The following is a 19,821-nucleotide window of genomic DNA, read 5'->3' as shown; positions in this document are numbered from 1 at the left end:
GCTTTCTCCTGGTTCTCCTCCTACCTGTCTCCACTCAGTTTCTTTGAGAGATCATTATCCATTCCCCACCCCATAGCCATGGGTGTCCCTAAGGCCCTATCCTGGGCTCTATTTCCTCTGTCAAAGCTCTCTCAATAATCTCACTGGATCCCACAGGTTCCAATATCATCTCCATGCAGATGATTTCTAAATCCATATATCTACATCTAATTTTTCTCCTGAGCTAGTCTCATGTTACAAGCTCCCTTCTGGAAATCTCCACCTGGATAGCCGCATAGCATCCCAAGCCCAAACCAGAATTTATTATCTTCCCCTCTGAACCTATCCCTTCTATAAATTTTCCCATTTCTGTGAAGGACAAAACCATCTTTCTAGTCTCTGACACTTCCACACCTTCCTGCCTTCTCCCCCATATCCAGTGAGTTACCAAGTCTCCATTCCTAAACAGGTTAGACTAGGTAGTCTTTTAGGGCCCTGGTTCTGAGATTCTGGGTTGAGAAGGGAGTCAATGCTAAGTAAGTGGAAGCAGCAGGTGTAGACTACTATTCATAGGAGTGGTAATGAAATGAAGAAACAGAAGATAAATGATTAATGGGATAGTAGGATCAAGGGATGGTATTTTAAGGGTAACCCTTGGGTCAGACTCCCTTCTGACCCAAAGGGGCTGTGCAAACTTTGGGTTCAAACTTCTAAGGGCTTTATTCACCCAGATAAAGCCTGGAAAGAACATAAGGATGGCCACTAATTCCCCATAGGCAGACAAAGCATCAAATCCAGATTTTATATAACACAGTAGAGAACTGAAAGATCTTGTACCTGAGCTCACAGGACTGGTAGAAAACATACTTTCATTTTCTGGCAGTCCTCCATCATCTTAAAGTACTATATAGTCCTCTAGACTTGGAGTAATACTCTTAGAATAATACTTCTTTGAGGACAGGTCCCTATCAACAAGGGGGGACAGGTCCCTATCAACAAGGGGAAGACCTTGGGTTTACTAGAGAGGCAAGCAGTCATCCATTGTTTTCTGGGGACCCACACAGTCCAGGCACTGCCCTTGGGGTGTCCCTTGCCAGAGGAAAGAATGAAGAGAGAATTAAGATACTCCATCTTCTTTCTAGCAGATCCTGGTCTCCAGGAACCTGAATTTTCCTAGAATTATACCCGAGAGAATCAGAGAAGGGGAGCAGATTTTAGAGGTATTTGGATCTCACCCTGTCATTGTTTTTTGTTTTTAAATGTTCCATTGCTTTTTTTTTAATCTTTTACTTTCCAATAACCTCTATCCCTCCACAGAACCTTCCTTTGGGTTCTAACAAATAAAAGCCATTAAGTAAACTAACTCCTCTTGTCCAGAACCAAGCCACCAAACCTCTTCCTTTGGCCCCATACCCTCTATTACTCCCCACTTAGTACTTCTCCCTTTCCACCTCCCATTGCTTTATATGGGTTGTCTTTCCTAATGAGCATGTAAGCTCCCTAAAGTCAGGAGCTCTCTCACCCTCATATTTGTAACCCCTGTGCTTGGAACATAGTAAGCATAGTCAGCTTTTCCATTCATTCACTCATTCATTTACTCCTAGACCAACCCTTCTACTTTTGCCCTGATGCCCTTCCCTCATTTGTCTCAAAGTGACAGCTGCAAGAAGAGACACGACAGTGAGCAACTTGGAGCCGAGGTGGAAAATATCTGCTGGAAAAGAATAAACAGCAGTGAGACAGATCCTGATTCAGAGAATCACAGGCTTGGAGTCAGAAGGGACCTAGTCCAAGCCTGTTATTTAAAGAATCCAATCCAACCCTCTCATTTTATAGATGAGGAAACTGAGGCCAATAGCAGTTAAATGACTTACCTCAAAGCCCCACTGGCAGGAAGTAGCACAGCACTTTGACCCATAAAGCTGGCATTTTTTCCTCTCCATGTGCCCCTCCCACCTCAGGCCAAGGCTTACCCCTGGATGGTGAAGGGGAACAGAGCAGACAGACACTTACCTCAAAACCTTCTACTTTATTCTTAATCCTATGCACCCTGGTAACGTTCAGAGCCAAGCCCTGCGGTGCCCCATTGAGCAGTGAATATTCACACCTCCTGGAGCCAGGTCCATCCCATAGTGCCTATCTCCACATCTCCATCCTAAGACAATCATTCTCTCCAGCCCCATAGGCCAGACTGTTTTCTCCAGACCCAAGGCCTCACCCAGAGTCCAGGGTTCTTCACTGACCCTTCTCCTTGGCAGCTGATAGAGTGGAAGAGTGGGTGTGGGACCAAGATATCCTACCCTCCCCAATTCCAGGCCTCCACACCCATCAGGAGCTCTGAGGAAGAACTTGACTGTTGGAGCAGAGACTGCAATCCCAGGGTGGGGGAGCTGCCAGCAGGAAGAGCAGGAGGAAGTTTCCAAGGTCATGCCCGGGCTGCAGGCAGATCCAGAAGGTGGAGTGGATGCAGCTGCTCTTGTCCTGGGTCCTGCCCTTTCATCCATTCATCTAAAGATTCTGGAATCCAGAATCTGAAGAGCCAGGAGGAGTATTTGTTTGAGAGGGATGAGGGAGGAGTAGGTCCTTACATTCATCCACTCTCCACCCCCACCCCCCCATCCCCACCTACCTTTAGGTGTGCCTAGTAGCACTCCTATTGTGGCCCTGGCCTCGTAAGGTTAACTGGAACCATAGTAAAGGCAGCAGGAGCCTTGGATAGGATCTAGAGGACACAAGACCTCATGTGGCCTTCTAGGTCCTTGGGTGTGGCCTTTAGACTGAGTTCAAGTTTTACAGAACAAATCCTTTTATTAAGGGGATTTGTTCTGTGAAGTTTGGATTCAATCAAAGGGATACACTTGAGGACCTAGAGGGCCACAGGTGGCCTTAAGGCCTAAGGAAACCTTTCACCCCTTCACCAACCTACTCAATCTAAAGATGAGGAAACTGAGGCCCAGAGAAGGACAGATGCATCTAAGATCACATACTAAGTAGCAGAGCTGGGATTAGAGTCTTGGTCTTACTACCCCAACTCCTGAACTCTTTTGGCAGTACTCTGTTTCTTCAGCCTGTTTTAAATGTGTCTGCCCAGGGAACAGAACCGACCTTCCAGTCTTCCTGGTGTTTCCAACTCCTTACAAACACCATTTGACAATATGATTTCAAATAAGTGCTTTTAAATTGTTTCACTTAAAACCTTTCAATGTTCTAAGGATCCAGAGTATGTAACTCTGGGCAAATTGCTGAATTTCTTTTTGCCTCATTTTCCTCATCTGCAAAGTGGAGGTCGGGTTTGTTGGGGTCCATGGGCTTTAAGCTCTAAGTACCGACCCATTTGGGGGGGAGGGGAGTTCCCTCTTCCCACAAGGGCCCAACACAATGTGCCTGCAGCCTGGAATTTGGGCAGGGGGAGGCCGGCCCAAAATCAGGATGCCTACTCACCTTATCCTTGCTCATGAGCCTGGAGAGGATGTCTTGACTGTGCACCGAGGCTGTGCTGTCCCCAGAAAGGGTCCGGTGCCACTTGCGCTGGAGCATCTCTTCTTCTTGTTCCTGGTTGAAGCGGATGGAGCGAACCTCTTCCACAATCCTGGAGGGATGGGGATGGGGGTGGAGGGGGCCATGGGGGCCGGAGACAGGAGAAAAAGAGGACGAGGGTGACCGAAACTGAGAACAGAGAGAAGCCTGGCCCAGCACGCTTCTCAACTAAGATAGGAGGCTTGGGAAGGAATGAACGGGATGTAATAATGGGGCTTCTTGAAGTGAGAGTCCCCCGCAGTCATCCGCACACCCTGATCCCATCCCGGGGGTCCTCCTTTAAGGACACTTCCTCCCTGCAGCCCTCCTACTTCCTCCAGGAGTCTCCATCCCCTAACAGACTTGCCTCCCTTCTCCTACGTTATCTCCCCCATCCCCTCTCCACTACCACCACCCCTTTCCCAAGCCTCCCCTTTCTCTCCCAGGGCCGCCTTCCCCTCTGGATATCCCTGCAAGATAAATCTCTGAGCGCTTTCCTCCCAGCTGGGATTCTGGCCTGCAGAGCCTGGGTTGCCCTCTTCTCTCTCCCCTCCACCTGCCCCTTCCAGGTCCTCTCCCCCCAAGCCCGGGCATACTTGTTAAGCTCCTCTCGGATCTCCTTGTAGGCCTGTAGGTTCTCCTGGATGGCTTCCAGCACCAGGCAGAAGTTGTCGCAGGTACACTCAGAGAGGTTCTGCATTGGCCCGCCAGACAGCGGCTCCTGCTTCGAAGCTCCGCCCCATTCCCCGATGCATTCCTTACAATGCACTAGCTGAAGTTCTGGCTTCTCGTCGTTTGTGTAGTCCTCTTGGGTCATCTAAGCACAATACAATCAGAGCTCACATTTTTATAGAAGCCCTCTTCTCCCCAAAGCCCTGTGAAGAAGATAGGGCAGCGGTGAATTGAATCCCCATTTTAGAGGTGTGGAAACAGGAGTAGAGAGCAGTGGAGATTTGCCCGACGGCACGGGCAAGCAAAATCACCAAGGCTGGAGGAGGCACAACCTCTACCAGGACTCCTCTCCACAGTATCTTGGATTTGTGGTCGTTCCGCCTCAGATGGAGCCCCCAGGAAGAGGAATCTTCATACCTCCTGGGAAACCTGATTCACTTTGGGATAACTGATTGCTGGGAAGTTTTCCCTTCCATTAAGACAAAATCAACCTCTCTGTTAGCTTTTACCTACTAATCCTGGTTCTGCCTATAAAAATACACAGAACAAAGCTGATCACTTTTCAAAATGGTGACACTTCAAATATTTGAGTACAGTTTTTGTGTCTCTTCTAAGTTTTCTCTAGAATATACCTTTATTTCCAGTTCTTTCCACTCTCCTTGTAATAGTAAAGATGATGATAAGCTAGCTTTATATAGTACCTTAAGGTTTGCAAAATATTTCATAGTTAATGATCTCATTTGATCCTCCTATCAACCCTAAGAAGCAGGTGCTATTATTATCCTCATTTTACAGATGAAGAAACTGAGGCAGACAGAGGTTAAGTGATCTGACCATGGTCAAACAGCTGACAAATATCTGAGTCAGGTTTTCTACTCAGGTCTTCTTGTCTCCTTCACCTGGTGCTGTATGCACTGGAATGCCTAACAACCTCTAGAATATGTATCTGTATATGGCATGAACTCTAGATCCCTTGATATCCTGACTGCCCTCTGGATAATTCACTTTCATTAAGGTCCTTCCTAAAATGTAGTGGCCAGAAGTAAACATAGTACCCCAGTTGTGGGTTAAGCTGGGCAGAAGGCAAATTATCACTGCCTGTCTTCTGCACTCTGCTTCTATTTAGTACGCACTGTGACTGATTACATGAACTTTTCTGACTCATTTGCCATGTTGTTCTGTTGATTAATATCAAGCTTGTAGCCCACTAAAACCTCTAGATCTTTTTTCAGAAGGGCTATATAGCCACTATTCTCCCATATTATGTATCATACTTGTGAAATTGAGTTTTTGAACCTGAGTGTGACTTTACTTTTTTCCTTATCAAAGTTAGCTTGATTAAATTTGACCCAATGTTCTAGCCTTTTTAGATGCCAGTTCTATTGCCCAGTCTATTAGCTATACATCCTAGTTTTGCGTCATCTACCCATTTTATAAACCTGCCATTTATGCCCTCATCCAAGTCAGTGATAAAAATGTTGAAGAATAGAGGGCTGAGGATAAAACCCTGGGACAATCCATTAGGGACTTCCTCCAAGGATCTGTGATATCACCAATGTGGGCACTCCTTCCAATGGATGGCTATGCACCATCATGTCAGTGCTTATCATGTCAGTTCCTGTTCATATTCTCCTATAACTTCTCAGGAGTTGAACCTAATCTACTAGGGGCTATCCACTAGATCTCTTGCTGTCACATGGATACTAAAATGGTACATGGACTGTCCATTAATTATCCCTCAATCTTGCCACATGGCTTGCCTTCTCTGGTCATGCATCTGTAATAATGTCCTTTATTTTCCATCTCCTGCAAAATTCGTCATTGGCAATAAATTCCAGCTTACTCAGCTCTACCACATACCTCTTTTCATTGCCCTTCAGGCATTCTAAAATTAAAATTCTTTGTAAATTGTGGTACTTCATGATTTGCACCCAGGTAGCAACATTGGAAGATGTTAACATTTTTGATTTGGAGAGAACGTTGAAATTACTAATAGTACTACAGTTTCCAAATGTAATCTAGCTTCACACACACACCCCTTTCCTCCTTTTGGTCATTCAGTACAAATTCTGTTCATTCATTGTCCATCTGCAGTGTCAATTCAAGAGGAATGCTGTTAACTAGCTCTACAGGCTGTCCATGAAACTGCATATTGAACAACAGGTACCCTTCATCAACTTGGTTTTTCACTAGTATGGATGGTTGGATTGAACTCTTGAGAAACTCTGGATCTCATTTAGTAATAGCTGCCATATTCTGGGCACTTGGTACATTCAACACAAGTTCATCTCCAGACAGGACCCTCTGGAAGATCTCATTTTCTCTTGGGAATCCTTCTTCAATCTACACTATATGCTAGAAATCTTCCTAAAGTATAGGATAAATGCATGGATAGGAGCAGAGTGTAGAACACAATGATCATTTGTTCCCTGACTAGCTCAGACCCACACATAGAATATTCTGTTCAGTTTTGGGCATTCCATTTTAGGATATATGGTCTGAAAGGTGCAGAGCATACACATTCCCTTGGCCCTTGTTGTTTGTTAACAAAACAAGTCAAGTACAAGTCATGTCATTATTTCTCTGATGGCATGGTCTTCTTTGGCAACAAAGGATGAACACACATAAAAGAAATTAATTCTGAAGTGCAAAATGCTACCTCCAATAAGGCGTTTTCTGTGCATATATTATAAAGTAATCATAAGATTCCTTGAAAGAGGTCACCTTTCTCAACGACCTTATCTGGGATCATCTATCTGTGATCATTAATATGAAGAAAGGCAGAAAACACAGAAACATGTGGTCATCAAATAGTTTTGCTCCTAAATGGCTACAATTCCTGCCCTAGAGGATGGGAAGACAATGCATAAAGTGGAGCTAGAAAGCTGGGAGAGTCTACCCATGAGGCAACTTGATGTAGAGATGACCAGGAAGGATGTGTAGGTTTCTGGCAAGATGAGGTGAAGGTTCACTTATAGTTTAGCATTCCCAAGGGCAAAATCCAAGAAGGTTCTGATAGGAAGAAGAGGATGGCTGGGGTGTAGGCATCATGGTGTGGAATATATAGGTTTAAGGGTCATTGGACATTAGTCATGGGATATTTAGAGTACCAGCAACTAAATGAATGTGTATAGGAAGTTCTCAAATCATGGGATTCTTAATCCCCTCTGCTTTCTTTCTCACAATCCCGCTATCGTTACTGCTAAAGCGGAAAGTAGCTAAATAGGATTAAGAATCATTCTGTATTTTCCTTCGTTTTATGGATTGTCATGGACAAAAGAATTCATCCCCAGATAGCAAGCCTACTTAGAGTTGAGCCCCTCTAGACTGAGCAGGTTAATCCCAAAGACACATCTTATTGCCAGGACGATGATAGAAACCTTTCCTAATAGTAAAACCAGCCAGATATTATAGTTCACCAGCATATTTTCTGAGAACCCAGGGTGGCCTCCATACTGCGATGAAGGCTTAGAGTCATACTTTGTGGAGGGAGTGAAATGCCTTCTTGTCATCATACAGCCTTTCATCAATATTTTTTTAGACCAGTCGTTCAACCAGTTCAGGATCTAATGAATGTCTGAGTCAGGATTTAAACACAGGTCTCCCAGTCCAACATTCATGCCACTATACCATGATGCCTCTTAACAATGGGTTTGCCAACCACCCTAACATCTCTGCCAAGGAAATTCCAAATCAGGTCACAAAGAGTCAGATCATGTTATAGTCAAAGAGACTGAGGCAGAAATAGGTTAAGTGATTTGCCCAGGGTCACAAAACTAGTAATTCTAAAATTCCAGAATATAACAAATTCTCAGACTATAAATACAAAATATATTCCAAATATCAATAAATTTTAAATTGTCCTATATTCTTGAATTTACAATACTTCAAAGAAAGAATATAGTGTGAGTTCTAACTAAGATGATATAGAAAACTATTTGGCTTCCTTCTCCTGTTTCTATTAAATGATTTCCTATTCTTAACTCACATAGCTCTTTGCTAAAACATCATCTTGAGGACAGAGACATAATGAAGTGTTTCCTTGCAGTTGAGGCCATGAGGAAGAAACTTCAAACTATTTTTCTTATAGCTATATTTTGATACCAGGCTACAGATGAGTGAGATTTTAAAGGGGGAAAAAGTCAACAAATGAGTTAAAATTAAATGCAAATGTGTGTAAAATTAAATAAAATTCCCCTAGCAACACCTTTGATAAGATAACATCAGCAGAGATGTTAATGTTTAACTGCTTCAACAAATGATTCTATTTTTGTTTTTATAAAGGAAATTTTTTGAGAAAGCTTATTAATTTTCTTTAAGCTAATCATGATTATGGGAAACTTGGCTATTAGTATTAGACTCAAAAATCTATAGCTGAGTCATAAACCTATGGACCATATATATCATGCCAATGATGTCCATGAAGTTTTCTTGGCGAGGATGCTGGAGTGGTTTGTCATTTCCTTCTCCAATGGACTAAGGCAAACAGAGGATGAGTGACTTGCCCAGGAATCCACAGCTAGTAAGTGTCTGAGGTCATATTTGAACTGAGGTTTTCCTGACTCCAGGCCCAGCATTCTATCCACTGAGTTACCTAGCTCCCTCCAATATTGGTGGTACCATATCCTAATTACAAGTCACTAATTACAAGTACCTAATAGGAAATAAAATCTTTCGAATGGTTGGCTTACAGATATAAACATATAAACATTTTTTAATAAAGACTTGGGTCCAAAATATAATTTTGTCATCCATATAATAAATATTTATGTAACTAAAAAAACAACAACAATGGGTTTGCCAGTTACTATAGCCAGAGGGAATTCTAGGCATTGGGATAACTGTCATAATGCCCCTAGTTTCCTCCCTCCTCTATGTCCCAGTCAATATTTCTTCCCTCAATCGGTAAAAACTGGTGGTGGCAGCAGCAGCAGCAGCAGCAGGCATTATCCACACATCTGTCTACCTTCCAGAAGCACTGCTGCCCCAAATCTTCACTCCGTTGGAAGACATGATATTATAGGATTTAGAGATAGAAGAGACCTAGCCCTAAATTCATGTCTAAGCTTTGATATTATGGATGAAGACACTGAGACCTGGAGATAAGGTCACACACCTGCCTGGTAGGGAGTAAAGCAAGGATTTTAAATCTCAGTCCAACTGTCTTGACCACCATGCCAGGTTTCCTCTCTGGTCCCACCTCGTCTGCAGTTTGTCTATCCTCAGATACATCTTATCCCTGAAGGTCTGGAAGCTCAGAAATTAAACTCTTTGAAAAGCTAGACCCTTGGGAAAATGAAGACCCCTTCACTCTCAGAACTTTCAGACTTCAGAAATCTTTGTCATGATCTACACCTCTGATTCCTAAGTATCTTGTTTCCTGACTCCAGGGCCCAGGATTACTGATTTGCCTATGGTGTCCTCCCAAGGGAGCCCCAATGCCCAGATCAGGACACATCCATCAAGGATCATCACTTACCTCCAAGTTGGCTAAAATCGTCACCTCCTGCTGTTGCTGCTCCCTTTCCTGCTCTTTCATCATCTCTTCCAGGTTTGTGGTCACGACAACCACCAAAAGGTTAATGCCGATGAAGGCACCAAGAGTGATGAAGATGGCAAAGTAAACAGCACCCCCGATCTCTATCCCGATTTCCCTTTGTTCCATCCTGGAGACAGCAGGGACCCCTTGTCACCTTGTGCCCCTTCCCTGAGTAAGGGATGGAGATTCTGATATGCTTAAACTTGGGGAGGGCCAAAAGAATTCAGGAAGATGGTCTAAATTGAAATGAGATGTGGGAGAGAGAGTATTGAAAATTAACTTGAGTTTATGTCATATACCTCAATAAACTCCAAAATGGATTGTGATCTAAAAGGTCACATCATCAAAAAAAAAGAGAGAATAGATGTAGGTACCATGCACAAATATATTAGGGAAAGATTTTCTAACTAAACAGGCTATATATATATGTATATATAATCATAGAAGATAAAACAGACAGTTTTGATCACATAAAATTGAAATATTTCCTTCATTCCTAGGAAACCAGACATTTAAGTGACAAATGAGGGAGACCTCATCTCTGCTCTTTCTTCAGGCTTTATTCCCTTGACCTGGAGAGTTCTTCAATCTTAGGCTATGGCCTTAGCATTCCTTCACTGTCCATGACATGGTAGAATCCCTGGAATCATATTCTGGGTCAACTCTAGCACCCAGGCAAAGGTCCCTCACCATGCCCTCCCCCATTCTATTGTATTCATCATAGTTTGTAGGATATTTCTCTTCTCAGGGAAGAGGTCCTGTTGCAAGGCCCATCGCCATCCCCTCTCTCAGGGACACCCATAACTTACTGAAAATCCGAATAGATGTCGACCCACCCATCCTGGGTGATGCAGATGAAGAGGGTATAAAGGGCTACTTTCATGTTCTGGAAATGTTGAGGGACCATGGAGCCGAAGAGGGTAACTCCAAAAACAGAGAAAACCTACAAGGATGAAAGGATTTAGACCATGAAGGTGCTCAGAGATCATCTGCTCCAAACCCTTCATTTTAAAGAGGAAGAAGTCAAGGCCAAGAGAAGGTTGCAATAGTGTTTGTGTGCTGTTTTAGGGTCTAGTATTTTCCTCACAAAACCCCCGGGAGATGAATAGTGTAAGTAAGATTACCTCCATTATGTAGATGGGAAAAGGGAGGCTTTGGGAAGTAAAAGGATTTGTCATGCTAATGTCACATCAAGGATTTGAACCCAGATCTCTTGACCCTAAGAGCAGTGTTATCTCCAGGGGCTTGGGTCAGAAGTGGTTTTAGGAAGGAGGGTAGGAAAAGGCTTCCAGGATGAGAGAAGTTCCCCCCAAGAAGGCCCCAAGGAAGGGACTGACCAACATGAAGAAGAGGATGAGTGCCATGATGTTGGCCAAGTCAGGCACAGATTGTATAATGACACGCAGAATCCGGGCCAGGGGTTCCACTCCCATGCATACTTGCACCAATCTCAACGCCCTGGAGAGGGGAAAGGGGAGGGGAGAGGATTGGTCAACTTTCTCCCCCCACAAGAGAGAGTCCCCTCTCTCTCCATTCCATTCTCTACTGTCTTCATTCAAGGTGGTCGGACAAGCATGTGATTCCCAGCTCTTTGACTCCCCTTCCCACCTTTCCTCTTTCTCAGAAGTACTTATCCTCACCCCTGCAGGTGCCCCACATCTTCTGCCTTCCTCTGAAGCCCTAGTACTCATTCTGTAGAGCAGCAACTCTGACTCAAGGAGATAGGCTGGTCCTTTCATCCCACCTACCTCAGGGTATAAACAATGGCAATGTCATTGAATATATCAAAGAAGAGGGACAGCACTAGCACATAGACGATGAGGAAGTTGAGTATGTTCCATCCATCCTGGGAAGGAGGAGAGAAAGGAAGGCGGTGGTCAGAGGGAATCACCTAAGACCCAGCTTCCCTGCTTCTCACTGGTCCAGTGCCTTTTACCACCACCAGCAGCAGAGGCCCATGCCTCATGCTGCCTTGATCCACAATCTCAAGTCCCATGGGAGTTGGGGAGGGCATCAGAGCTTTGAGAACCATTGAGAAGAAGGACTAATTACTCCTGAATTTTCATGCAGAACCAGTATCAGGAAAAAGAGTTGGGATCAGAGAAAGAAGTTGCCCAGGACCCTGAAAATAGTGAGCGCAACCCCATGATCACTCCTTTATGAATTTGTTCCATGCAGTCTCATGAGACCCTGCACAGAAATAGATGGAAGGGTGAAGAATGAGCATAAGAAATTCCAATCCATTCCCTGCTCAGCTGTTCTACAAGTTCAGATCTGACTTTGGCATCCACCTGTTTAATAAACTCCAGTGGCTCCCTATCACCTCCAGGATCAAAATCCTTCTAAAACCTTGACTTTTAAAACCTCTCATTATCTAATCTGCACTCTACTCTTCTAGCCTCCCCCGCTTCCTCACTCTGTGGCTCAGTAACTCCTTTCTGCTACTCCTCAAACCATATACTCCATCTCCAAACTTGATGCATTTTCTCTTCCTCTGGATCCCTGGTTTTCTGCAAGTCCCAGCTAAAATTCCATTTTCTGCAAGAAGCCTTTCTCAATCCACCTTAATGATTGTTCTCTCTCCCTCCCTCTTCCTCCCTCTCCGTCTGTCTCTTTGACTCCCTCTCTCTCTCTCTCTCTCACACACACACACACACACACACACACATACACACACACAAACACTACATTCCATAGACAGATATTTGTACATAGACATATACATATATTGCAAATTGACACATATATGCACAGGCATACAGATCACTCCCTCAAGATGGACAGATGGACACATACAGATATACAAATAGTCTCCTCTCCACAGACAGACACACAGACCTAAAGGTACTCACGCTTCAGATAGACACAGAGATACACATCAGACACTCACACATATAACACTCCATAGGTAGATAGATATCTAATCATAGACATAAAATCACCTCTCCAAGAGACATATAGACATACCCCACCCCACCAGAAATGGACACACATCCATCCCAAGCTGCAGAGACAGACACCTGCTCACACCAATGCCCATGCACTCAATCACACAAAGAAGCCTTTAGCATGGTGGAGCAGGGATCATGTTTGGGGGCTAGAGGGACAAGACTGAAATCACCTTCCAGAAGATCCAGAAGCCGTTAAACCAGCCAAGCAGAACCTCACACAAGAGAATTGTTAGCACGATGTCATCTATGGCAGAGAAGAACTCATAGTGTTGCTACATGGAAGACAGACAGACAGAAAGAGACAGACAGAGAGAGAGAGAGAGAGAGAGAGAGAGAGAGAGAGAGAGAGAGAGAGAGAGAGAGAGAGAGAGAGAGAGAGAGAGAGAGTTAATTGAGCAGACCTGGGAGTAAGGGGAGATGTGGCCCTGGGGTTCAAGGGTGGAGGACAACAGGAGTGGAACCCTAGATCTAGATTGGGTGAAAAAGGAGAAAAATGTCTTTAGTCAGTCCTACCTCCTCCCTCCACTATGTTTCTTAAGACTCAACCCTAGGTAGCATAGTACAGGACAGAGTGATAGACACAAAGGACCTGGGTTGGAATCCTGGCTCTTCTACTATCTCTTGGTCAGGTCACTTAATTTCTCTGGATCTATAAAATGGTCAGACTAGATAGGTCTCTCTTTCTAATATTATATCTATGATCCTAGGACTGGAAGAGAACTCAGAGCTCATTAGGTCCAACTTCCCCCTTCCCTCCCATTTAGCAGATGAAGGAAAGGAGGCTCCAGTGGCCTAGAGGCCACAGGTTCCTCACCCCTGGCTAAGGGATTTGCCCATGGTCATTTACCTAGTAAGAACAGAGGCCAGTTTGGAGCCCAGATCTCCTGACCCCAAATATGGTGGTTTCCCCCCTGTTCTCTCCTCTTTGGTAATTCTTTCATCTGCTGTCCCAGCATTGTGTCACCTCTAAGCAGGCAATCCCCAAATTCTCTCCTAGCCCTGACTCTCCTCTGAGTTCCCCACAGACCTGCATCTCCAATATCCCATGAAACACTCTCACATCTCAACCCTCATGTCCCAAGCTAAACTTATCACCTTCCTCCATCCCATCCCCAAACCTGATTTCTATTTCTGTCTATGACACTATTACCACAGTCTTCTGGGCTAGAAACCCACCTTTGGCTCTCCATTCCCATCATGTCTTGCCCTTCTCAATTGTTACTCTGTGTCCTCCCTGACTTACTCCACCTTGACTGATGTCAAACCTTTAGCCAAGCACTATGCTGGTAAATGTTTTTTACAACTGACTTTCTGGAGGAAGAAAACAACCAAAAGGCATTTTAAAGTTCAATATGAATTGTTAACATTTTCTCCATCACTTTTTTAATTCTACACAATCAACAAAACAAGAAATCAAGGCCTGATTTGTTGTGATTTCCTAGGTGTAAAGGCCCACGCTGAAATCTGAAGAATCAGTCTCTCCCGGGTTTATTGGATCTGGCTCTGGCACACCCCTACCTTCAAACCAGTTTCCCTCATTCTTCCCTGTTACCAAGGGATGACATTGGCTGGGAGGAAGGGGGAGAAACACAGCAAGAGGTTAATCAAAGGTCCTAGGAGGTAAAAGAGAGGGGCCCTATGGTATTTGCAGTAACCTTGCTAGCTTTATCTTAAGAACAGATGGCAGGCCTGCCTTGGAGTCCAGAAGAACCGAATTTAAATCCTGATTTAGATAAAGTCTCTGGATGACCACAGGCAAATCATTTACCCTCGCAGTACCCTAGGTAACTGTGCAAGATCATAAGTTACAGGTTGTTTACCAATCTGAGTTAGTAGAAGGTGTTTCTATACTGCGAGTTACCCATGTCTATGAAATCACAACTCCAGATCAAAATAAAATGTTCTAGTCACATTATGTGAAGGGGGAAATGGGAAGGAGAGGAGAGGAGATGGTCTGATCTTCCCCATCCATTAATGGGCCTACCCATTAAGGGAAGTTTAATTAGGGAAGATTTGTAGGAAGACCCATACCTTTTGTTAATGAGGCACTGGTTCTCAAGGGCTGTGATGCCCTCTGTCTCTGAAAAGTGTATATTTACTCTGAGGTGAGGTTTTGTTTGGGGGTTTAATTTGGGAGAAGGTTTGTGTGTCAGATGAGACTCTGGGAAGCCACTAAGCAACCTACCGGCTTTGAAAACTCATGTTAGTGCTTCTCTCTCTGGTAACTATGCATGTATAGTAAGATAGCTTTCTGTCTGTTGATTTGTGATGTATATATTGTTTATTGTCAGGCATCTGGAAGCCCTCTGTTGATCTTTATTTCTCCGTATTTTCCCTGAAGTTAGGGTGCTGATTTTTCCTCCTTAACTAAGTGAACGATATATATGTGCTTGATTAAGGTGATTGTTGATCCCTCAAAAGTTGCTTTCCTTTTAGAAATGCAGATCTAAGAACCTGTAATAGCAGACCTTCCTGTGTATGTCAGGGTGCTTGCTTTTAAACACTGGTGAAAAAAGTTAGCCATGAAAAGGTCTTAGGGATTGAGAACCGAGGGACACCAGATCAGAGTGACCAGAGAAAAAACTTGGGGTACTGATAAATGCTTCAGAACAAGTAATATCACCCCCAACTGGAGTTTGGACTGGCTAATTGATACATGCTAGTGATATTATAATGAGGGCAAACAACAGAGATGGAACATCAGCCATTTATGTCCAAATGATGTTTGAAGGTAAAGAAGGGGTAATGCCTGTGAGCATTGTGGGGAAGGGAGGAGAGTGGGATGTAGCTTCCTAACTATGAGATGTTTTATCCAGCAGGGCAGTAGGACTCACTATGGACAAGCATCAAATTTGGTGTCAGAAGCTTTTTTCCAGAGCCATATGAGCTCAATAAAGTACTCTTCTAAATAATAAGAACATATTTCAGAACTATCAGGGACCTTGAAAGTATATCCAATTCCCTCCCCTCATTTTATATATAATGAACGTAGGGCCAGGGAAGTAAAATGACTTACCCAGGGTCATACAGTGAGTTAGTTTCTGAGGACATGATTCAAATTCAGGTCTTCCTAATTCCCACTTGAACACTTTCTTTTTCATGGTACCAAGCTATCTCTATAGTTATGTGTCTTCCAGCACTTATCTTCTCACAATGGACATCTTTTTCCTCATGGTGCCATGGAATTGGAGTTGGAAGGATTCCTCAGAAATCATCTGGTGTAATATCATTTTTACAGCTGAGGCAGCTGATGTCCAAAGCCAAGATCTGAGCTCAGGTCATCTGAATCCAAATTCAGTTTTCTTCTTATTCTACCATACTGCCTCCTCTTGGTCTCTCCAAATCCTACCTATGCCTCAAGGTTCACTTTAGAGTTCATCCTCTCAAGGTAGCCTTCTCCAATCTGTCTCTGATGACTGCCCTACAATTTTGCCTAACTGACTGTGGACCTCTCGCTGGGTTCTTATGCACCCAGCACCTAGTAGGGTTCACATGTCTTAGTCTTGTCTCTCTTATGGGATAAAGAATTCCCTATAAATAAGAACAGACATAGCATTTTCTTTGCTCTTCTCTCCCAAACTTTAGGCTTAGCTAAAGACAGTAGACAGAAAATGCTCAATGAAGTCTTTTTAGGTGGAAAGATGAAAGATGAGTTGATATAAAGATTTATCCATAAGTGAATGGATAGGGAAGGAGGGATGAATGCAAAGAAAGATAAATGGAGAATGGTAGATGGAGGAATGCGTGGAAGGAAGGAGAGATGGAGGAAAGAATGGGGGAGGGATAGATGAAAAGATGAATTAGGAAAAATGAATTGGAGAGAAGTGGAAGCAGGGTGGAATAAATTGGGAAGGGAAGTATGGAAAGATGAATAGGGATGGATGAGGGATGGTGAGGGGAGAAATAGATGATAATATAGTTGAGGAGGGATAGATGGAGGGTTGAGTGGAAGATGGGAAGGAGTGATGGACAGGGAAGAGATAGATGAAAAGAAGGATAGATGAGGGATAAATAGATGATGATAGGTATGGATGGGTGACTAGAGGATGCTATGGATAGGAGAGAGAGGAGTGGAAAGGAATGTGTAGCGAAGGATAGATGGAGAGATGACAAGAGAGAAGGATGGATAGAATATGCTTTAGATGGGAATGGAAGGATGAAGAAATAGATGAGTTGAGGAGTTATTGAGGTGCTATACGGGAATGGAAGAGAATAACCGAATAAGCATATATTATTAATAAGCCTATTATGTGCCAGGCACTGTACTGTTTTTTTTTCCAAATATTATATCTCACATTTTGTACTATTATTATCCCCATTTTACAGATGAGGAAACAGAGGCAAACAGAGGTGAAGTGACTTGCCCACAGTCATACAGCTAATAAGTATCTGAGACAGAATTTGAACTCTGGTCTTCCTGACTCTAAGACCAGTGTTCTATAGACTGAGCTACCCTAGGTGCTTCATGAGGAGAGGGATGGATAGGGGAATGGAAAAAAGAGGAAGGCTTTGGGTGGCTGGAGGGTCAGAAATGGGGTCTTTGGTCCCACCTGGCCAAGATAATCATCAGTTCGTGCAGCGATGGTAACAGCATTAGCTACTAGAAGCACAGCCAGTAGCAGTTGGAAGGCTGGATGTCGAAGGAGCTGCTTGATATACATATAAGTGATGAACTCCTGCATGTCCCAGGCATCCTGAGGACAGGGAGAACAGGGACATCACCGTGAGAGGGGAGGGACAGCCACACCACCACAGAAAGAGCCCTGGGGAGAGGCAAGTTTGCAATGGACAGGGTTACCAGGGAGGAAACCCTGGGGGTGGCAGAGGGGTGGGGGGTGGGTGGGAGGAGGCTGAAAGGGGCAGAGTGCTTGAATGGGGGTGTCACTACAGAAGAAAGGGGAAAGGAGAATCACTTGCAAAGGGACCTATGGGGTGGGAAGGGAAATGTCTTCCCAGAGGTCCTGGTCACTTTAACCCAAGGCCTTACTCTGCTAATCGTGACATCATTACGGTTGATGAGTACTTTTTCCTCTGGCCTTCCATAGGATTCTCGTAATCCAGTCTAAAGATGGGAAAAGGGAGGATTCACTCAGTTACTAGACTAGGGATGGGGAACCTGTGGCCTCAAGGCCACATGTGGCCATCTAGGTCCTCAGGTGCGGCCCCAAACTTCACAGAACAAAATCCCCTTAATAAAAGCATTTGTTCTGTAAAACGTGGACTCAGACAAATGATCACATCCAAGGACCTAGAAGTCCACATGTGGTCCTGAGGCTACAGATTCCCTACCCCTGATCTAGACTATGCCAGGGGAGGCATCCTTCCCATGGGGAGATCCTCCATTCCTCTTTCCTTTTCACCTCCTCTTTCATTTTTCCTTCTGTCTCTCAATCTCTCCCTCTTCCCCCACCCAGAACATCCAGCCTGAGGTGTCAGGACCACCTACACTGAGGAAGTTCACCGGCCTTCCTTTCTCCCTTGTGTCCCAGTATGTCCGCTCAGCTCTATCCCTCTTCATCGTGCCAGTCTGACACAATGCTCAACCTTCACAGAATCCCAATTCCAAGAATTCTAAACCAGCCTTTCTAGGCCACTTCACAAAGGGGCCCCTGTGACTATGTGCATTCCAAACTCTTCAAGGCTCCTTCCAACCCACAGGCCTCTCTGAAGGATCAGAAGATCAACTTGGAAGTTGGGGACACCCAGATCAAGACTACTCAGAACACAAAATTTTACGTTACTCATCTCATAGGTCTTGAACTAAATTTAAAAATAAAGGGGGTCCTTTCCTACCTCTCATAAGGCTCAGAGAATAAACATGGGATCCTATCTTGAGCTAGAGATAGAATCTTCTATCTTGAGATAGAAGTACCCTTAAGAGACCATGAAGACAAACAATCTCATTTTTTAAAATGAGGAAATTGATACCTAGAGAGAAAAAGTGACTAATCCCAAACCAATTATGAGTAAGTAAATGCATTCAAACTAGGATTCAAAGCCACATATACTTCAAAACTAGTGATTCTTTCCACTCTACCTCAGTGCCTCTAACAGGACAGATACAGGACCACTTCTCTCACCCTCGTCCCTACCCAACTTCTGTTCAGAAGGTAAAGTGAAATGAACTTCAACAACTCACACTTATTCACCCCCATATCCAATCTGCTGCCAAGTCTTATCACTTCTTGTCCAGTTGTTTCAGTAGTGTCTGACTCTCCCTGACCCCATTTGGGGTTTTCTTGGCAAAGACTGGAGTGGTTTGCCATTTTCTTCTCCAGTTCATTTTATACATAAGGAACTGAGGCAAACAGGGTGTAATGACTTGCCCAGGGTCACACAACTAGCAAGTGTCTGAGGCCAGGTTTGAACTCAGTCATTCAGACTTCAGGCCCTGTGCTCTATCCACTTTACCACCTGGCAGCTCCATGGCATTTCCACTTTTCTTTCACATTTCTCATATATCCCACCTTCTCTAACTCTACTACCACATGAGGCAGGCCCTTAGCACCTCAGGCCTAGACTGCTGCAGTAACCAACTGTTTGGTCTCCCTCACTACAGTCTGTTTTCCACTCAGTTGCCAAAGTAAGTGATCTTCTTTCTGACCAGCTGGTCAACTGATAGAAATACTTACAGTCAGATAGAGAGGTCAACCAGACTGCAGGGATGACAAGGTCTCAGGAAACCCAAATAGGGCTTTGGCTCCTTTACAACTCATTCCCAGCCCTGGTCTTTTCAATATCTACTCCACCTCCCAAAGGACAGGTAACCTATAATTCAATTCAGGTCAGAAAACATTTATGAAGTACCTACTATGTGCTGGGCACTATGCTAAGTGCAGGAGATACAAATAAGAAAAAGAAAGAAAATTCCTGCCTTTAAGGAATTTATAATCTAATGAGGGAGAGAACATGCAAAAGGAAGCTGAAGAGCATGGGGAAGGAGGCTGCAGTGGGCAGGGGGGTGGGGTACCTGTTAGGGGCATGATAGTTTGAGGAGTTCAAAAGAAGTGGAGGTGCTGACAGAAAATGGAGAGTTAGTTGTCTGGAAAGTTCTGAAATCTCTATTAAACAAGGCTTTGTTTCAGTCATGTCCGACTCTCTACAATCCCGTTGGAGGATTTCTTGGCAAAGATACTCGAGTGGTTTGCCGTTTTCTTCTCCATT

At 44.1% G+C, this 19,821-nt stretch overlaps 1 protein-coding gene across 1 annotated transcript; it reads right to left on the bottom strand.

The window, feature by feature from the left end:
• Positions 1 to 1,988: 1,988 nt before the first annotated feature.
• CATSPER4 (cation channel sperm associated 4) lies at positions 1,989 to 18,210 on the bottom strand. Its single transcript, XM_072609430.1, has 11 exons — positions 18,104 to 18,210; positions 17,645 to 17,719; positions 17,208 to 17,351; positions 12,828 to 12,929; positions 11,455 to 11,552; positions 11,044 to 11,164; positions 10,516 to 10,649; positions 9,647 to 9,833; positions 4,092 to 4,312; positions 3,421 to 3,568; positions 1,989 to 2,510 (listed from the first exon to the last, which is right to left on the bottom strand). Exons 1-11 carry the CDS (start codon positions 18,173 to 18,175, stop codon positions 2,484 to 2,486), a joined length of 1,329 nt encoding a protein of 442 aa, XP_072465531.1. The 5' UTR covers positions 18,176 to 18,210; the 3' UTR covers positions 1,989 to 2,483.
• Between the last annotated feature and the right edge of the window lie 1,611 nt (positions 18,211 to 19,821).

This window comes from Notamacropus eugenii, chromosome 5 (genome assembly GCF_028372415.1).
Source record: "Notamacropus eugenii isolate mMacEug1 chromosome 5, mMacEug1.pri_v2, whole genome shotgun sequence".
Lineage (NCBI taxonomy): Eukaryota > Metazoa > Chordata > Mammalia > Diprotodontia > Macropodidae > Notamacropus > Notamacropus eugenii.
The sequence above is the reverse complement of the archived record's forward strand: the minus strand, read 5'-3'. Positions and strand labels throughout refer to the sequence as shown.